We start from the raw sequence: 6,000 nt of genomic DNA on the forward strand, positions 1-6,000 counted from the left end.
TTAAATACATGATTTGTGACTCCACTAGCTTGTTGTGTAGATGATAGTAATTGTTGCCTAATGTTAAGATTTTGGACACCTCCTCAAATGCTGAAAGTAAGTAGATATTCCATTTTTTCTAGGTGATTTCAGTTCAATTTTACAATAATTACTTCTAGCCATGTCTATGCCATCTTTTTAAAATTTATAAAAATCATTCCACACTGCTAAAACTAAACTCCTTTATGTTTGTGAAGGTTCTTGAGCTTGATTAGTACTATTAGTGCACCCCCTCCCTACTCATAGTGTGGAAGGAGACTTTAAAACTGTTATATCTTGGGCCAAAGGTGTCTGCCAGACGGCTTGGTAGTAGGAGCAACAGTTTCTCCAAATTCAAGATCTACAATTGCCTACTGTCAACTTTTGATATATTGTTTACAGCCTTTCTTTTGTGCTATTAGTCCAATATGAAAACTAGGTCAGCAACAGATCTCTTACCACAAATTGAGCTTGAATTTGCTGTATTGGGTGGTCCAACCCTTTGATGCATCCAATCCATCACATGGTTAGGTGAGAGTGAACCTTTGCATGAGGGAAATTGGTGTGCTCATTCCCCATCAGTTTGATTGTTCTGGTGCATGAATTTGCTGGAGCAACCGATTAACCAATCCCCATACATACAAATCAACAACTTGTGAAATTGAATGATCTGAAAATACGCAAAAAATGAAGATGATAAAACCACACTTGATTCTACAACGAACTGCTTTGCAATGGACATGGTATACTGTCATTTACTTTCCTATGGCACATACAGATGCTAAACTTAATACAAGTCAAAAACTATGGTTAACAAAAAGCTTACAGCGTAGAACAGCTAACCAATGATCCGCAGCATCAAACTTCAAGCTTCAAAAATTGCCAACTGGTTACTGAAAGCTCACCTCCTATCAGTTTCAATACAACCTGCCAGTACACTCATGAGAACCACAAAAACAAGGTTTCTTCTTTATATCGCCATTGGCATCTCGTACTTGGTCTATAGTGTAATTGTAATGATAAGTAAGCTCCTGAAGAGGAGGTATATTTTCTGCTGCAAAAAACATAATATGAGGCAGTGTCTTGTCATCGTGATCATAAAGCAAATTCTGTGCATAGAGATTCGGCGAACAACTATGGTTGATAAACCTGCCCACATTCCCATAATCAGCTGCATCGATTGTGAATCCCACTGTCTCCACCACCTCACATATTGCATTTGTTTGTAAAGCAGGTATAACAGTAGACAACCCATCCCAGAGAGAATGGTCATTATAGTTATTTCCAATATCAAACAGATACTCATCATTACCAGTCCTTTCTTCTGCCTCAGTATCTTTGAGGACCACCCCAGTATACTCACATATGAAACTGCCAGAGGGGATGGAAGTCAAAGATCGAACTCCCCACCCCCTCGCTTCAGTTTTGAAAACCTCTAGATGGACTTTTATTCCCCGCTGGCTAACTCGATTGTAGCACGATGGAGGGCACTTACATGAGGGCCCACACTCATAAACAAGGGGCTTCGCTTCCACAATAGCACCATCATGGTTGAAAGGAATCTCCCCTCCATTCTTAACTGCACAAAAACAGTTCTCAGAATCTGAGCACCCTTTGGTGCAATCACAACCCCTTGGAGGTTCAGGATTGTACCAAGACGGATAGATCGCCTTGGTGATGTATTTGAAAGGGTATGGCTTCTCATCATCAATTAAGTTCACAGCACTAATTGGTATTCTTTCATTTCCCTCAGATATGTCTACTATACAAAGACCTTCCCTAACTGATGATTTTTTTGTCTTTTTCATGATTCTAAGAGCCAACTCTGGTTGCCCTGGCATTCTTCTCATCTGAAACTTAAATACAGAGCCTCCATGATGCTCTTTCTCCATCCAATATTTCTCCACTAGATAGAGTCCATCATATGTGTAGGTCGCTACCATCTTTGATTTTGAATCTTGGTATGCATCACTAGCTTTCTCTTTAAATCCACGGATTACCCGAACTGGTGTCTGAGCTTCCATACTGTTTTTCAAGGCCAGATTTCCCCGTATTAGTTTTTGGTCCTCATGTTTCTTATCTCCAGATGCATTTTGCCCTCCATGGCCTGAGTATATCAACACATCAGAATTGTCAAGTTCATCATTATAACCACCAGAAGCAACAATGCTAGTGGCTAATTGATGTCCATTTTCTTTTAGATAATCAATACCTGCCATATATTGGCGGTGAAGGCCTATAATGGCAAGCTCCACCCTAAAGTGAAACTCATCCCCGAGCTCAACTCCAGGAACACTCCCAAGAATTTGTTTCCCAGTGTTTACCCATTTGTTCTTTTCCTTTAGGAGACTGGAAGCCCTAAGATCCACCCGCTTAGTTGTCTGTCCTTGGTCCTTCGACTTGGATTCTTCTTCTTGCAAAAGTTTCCTACAGCAAACTTGAAACAAACGAAGAGTCTCTCTTACTTTCTTACGAGCATTCTCTTCGATATCATTATTTTTCCTCTCCAAACTAGGAACACCAAATGGAGTAAGAGTTACACAAAAATCTGGCAACATGTTTCCCAGACGAACACCTTTCTCATTTACCTTTTCTCGATCTAAAGAATGGTGGTACTCCTTTTTTTCCTTTTTGACTTTGGTTCTATCAGAATTAATCAATGGTTTTATATCTTTTTTGGACTTGGGAAATTTCTTATCATGACGCCATGGGCAGTTTGGTGCAGCCATTAAAGCCAGTACAACAACCTTATCAGCAAAGGATTCCACATTCAGTTCTTCACTCTGGTATACAACTATCTCATAATTTTCGCTATTTGATCCTCCTACTAAGTTATCCTTAGAATCCCCTCCCACAACTGAACTTTGGACTACTTTAGCACTTTTTCCTCTACTATTTTTTATCACACCTGATCGATTTAATTTACTCTCATCAGCACCCACCACTGATCTTCTGACTACTTTATCACTCTTTCCTCTACTAGTTTTTATCACACCTGAAAATTTTAATTTACTCTCCTCGGGAGCAACCGCTGAACTTCGGACTACTTTATCTCTTTTTCCTGTACTAGTTTCTCTGGCACCTGAGATATCTAACTTACTCTCATCAGCAGCCACCACCTGAAGTTCATCATCTTGTCCTGATGTGTCCTCAATTTTAACATGATAAGCATGCTCAACTTTAACTGTACTTTTGACTTCTAAATTGGCATCCAAAACATTAGATTTAACAATATCCATTGGTGGCACACTTTCTAAAATAGGCTTCTCAGAATCTGCAATAACTTTCCTGTTTTTGGCAAGGAATTCAAGGCATTCTTCTTTACTAAGTTGTGGAGCATGTCTTCCACAATATGGAGGAAAATCTCGTATGGCCGAAACTCGTCTCATACAAACGTACTCTTTTTGCTGATACTCCTCTTTAGCTTCAACAGCAGAAGTAGGAATTTGGGGTGACGCAAAATCTTTTGCCAGATGGATAGCTTCAGTCTGCTCCAAAGCACTTGACATTTTCACCGGCTCAAGCTGAATTAAATTGGGTCCCTCCAAAATTTTTGGCTCATCACTTTTCCCCAAGTCAGTAAGTTCTCCCAAGCTTTCTCTTGTTTCAGGATTTGAAGCTTTTGGTGGCTCATCTGTAATTGTTTGGTCTGATGGCTCCACAAAGTCTTTTATTACACCATTTACCATATCCAAGTTATTTGCAAGGTCGACATCCTGGGGAGGGTTTAAACTTTCTGCCAATTTTGTGTCTTTTAATGGCTCGACAGTGTCAGGTTGAATGGAGGACGTCTCTATCTTAATATTTAGACTCTCAGAAATATGATCAGAAACAACATCATCGTTAGGTTTTCCTTGACTGAGGTTTTCTGCAAATCGCCCACAGCCCGGGGGAAAATTTCTAACAGCAGAGACTTTCCGCCGAGGAAGCTTAACTGACCTGTTATTAAACGAAATCTCCACTATACCTTCATTACTAGTTTTTTTTGGAGGCTCCTGGGCAACATGTCCGTTGCTTAAACAGCCAGGTTCTGACAAACAAAATCAGTAAAATAATAATTATAAATCCAAGAACGCTCGAGAAACGGTAAGAAAATTCGAGGAAGAAGAATTAAAACGAAAAGAAAATAACCCTAGGCTTGAAGGATGGATGCTGACCTGCGAGAAGATGCTCCATTTCGAGGGATGACGCTCCCGGTGCCGCGAGGCCGGGAATCAAAAAAGAAACAAAAGGAGCGGTTTCACAAACGGTCTGATTTCCAAAATGCTTTTTCCAGAATATGTCTCCCAATCGAACATGTTTGTATTTAATATGGCCTTAAGCTCGTGTATTTACATAAAGAGGGGGGGAAAATGTTGCATCCAAGTCCGGATAATTGAAGAAACCTGATTCCGGTTTCACAAATGGTTTCTCACTTGAGATGGAAATCCCCCAAATCATTTGGCCTAATGAGAACAATTACATTCATGTCTCACTAGGGGGGGGGGGGGGGGGGGGGGGGGGGACATGAACGTCTGCCGTATTACTCAATTCATGTCCTGAGGTAAGTCATATACATGACTAACATGACTCAGGAGATCATGTCCAAAGCGTAAACGGTGGTAAATGTTTTCTGCCCAATTTTGGCATTCATGTACATGAAACGAGCACACCCCTCTCATACATGAAACGAGCGCGCCCCTCTCATTTCGTTCCCGCACCCCTTCTCTCGGCTTTGGCATCCATCTCTCTGCTCCCTCTCTCGGCTTCAGCATCTCACTTCAGTCTGCCTCTCTATGGCCTCTCCCTCTCGACCTCCATCGCAGAGTACGGGAGGTCGAGAGGCTCTGCGACGGAGGTCGAGAGGGAGGCCTTCCTCCCTTGATGACGACTTCTCTTCTCTCTCAGCCTCTCTCTCTTATCCCTCTCGGCGTACCATTGGAGCGCCGCCTCTATCGACATTGCCCGCTAGCTCGCCGCCGTCGCCGTAGACGATGGTTTAATTTTTCCTTAGTTAGAAAAAATTAAACTATAGTCAAAAAAATCATTAATTAATAATTTTTATTTATAAAATAATTATTTTTATTTATTTAATATATTTATTTATAAGTACTATATTAAAATAGAGATTTAATAGTCATAATTAAAATATTATTAAAATAAATATTTGATAAATTATTTTGGTTTAATTATCCCATTGCTATAATTAATTAAACCAATGGTTTTAAATTTTGTGACAATATATTATTAATTAGTAATACATAAAATATATTATGTTATTGATAAATATAAAAATTATTTATTATATTAATTTATTATTATTATATTAAACTAGTGGTTTTTAATATTAAAACATATCTTAATGTTATTCAAAAATCATTTATAACATTATTTATTTATTTCTTGTAATTAATCATGTGCGTATTTTATTGGCTCACATAATTATCATATTAATGCATAATAAAATATCTAATTTAATTAATTAATATATTTAATTATACATTAAATAACTTATTCGTGTAGTAATAATGATTGCTTTACTTAATTTGGGGTAGGCATTCTCTTATTTTTTATGTTTTTCTCATGTTGGGGCACTAACAATGGAAATTGTTGTTTTCTAGTGCACATGAAGTCGTCAACACTACACCAATCAAGTGTGAAGATGAAGATCATGTAGATGACTGACATGATCTTCATGTTGGAGATGAACATGAACTTCAAAATTTCGTTTTATTGACTAATCCCCATAAAAGGGGGTTAGTCAACAAACATGAAATTTGAAGTTTATTTTTATCTTCATTTCAATCATTTACATGAACTTCATCTACGAAATGGGTGTTTATGGGGGGTTAGTCCACAATGAAGTGGAATGAATTCCCCCCGCATTACCTAGGTCATCATAAATAAGGTGTTAGTGCAAAATGAATTGAATTGAAGCCAGATAACACCGTTTCATCTCCTCAGGCAAAAACGACGGAAACTTGATTCCATCCATTTTTTCAA

General features: G+C 38.6%; 1 protein-coding gene across 2 annotated transcripts; it reads right to left on the bottom strand.

The window, feature by feature from the left end:
• Positions 1 to 251: 251 nt before the first annotated feature.
• Positions 252 to 4,260, bottom strand: LOC137934411 (histone-lysine N-methyltransferase, H3 lysine-9 specific SUVH6-like). Of its 2 annotated transcripts, XR_011109169.1 has the most exons (3): positions 4,176 to 4,260; positions 845 to 4,048; positions 252 to 688 (listed from the first exon to the last, which is right to left on the bottom strand). XR_011109169.1 is itself a non-coding variant. In XM_068778718.1 (2 exons), the coding sequence occupies exons 1-2, from the start codon at positions 4,192 to 4,194 to the stop codon at positions 936 to 938; spliced, it is 3,132 nt and encodes a 1,043-aa protein (XP_068634819.1). In that variant the 5' UTR covers positions 4,195 to 4,260; the 3' UTR covers positions 695 to 935. The 2 variants fall into 2 exon arrangements, 1 of the variants encoding a protein (XP_068634819.1); XM_068778718.1 differs by lacking the exon at positions 252 to 688 and having other exon boundaries at positions 695 to 4,048.
• Between the last annotated feature and the right edge of the window lie 1,740 nt (positions 4,261 to 6,000).

This window comes from Aristolochia californica, unplaced genomic scaffold (genome assembly GCF_029961685.1).
Source record: "Aristolochia californica isolate CCGP_79_NKW_82.1479 unplaced genomic scaffold, dmAriCali1.0.hap1 SCAF_6, whole genome shotgun sequence".
NCBI classification, from domain to species: Eukaryota; Viridiplantae; Streptophyta; class Magnoliopsida; order Piperales; family Aristolochiaceae; genus Aristolochia; species Aristolochia californica.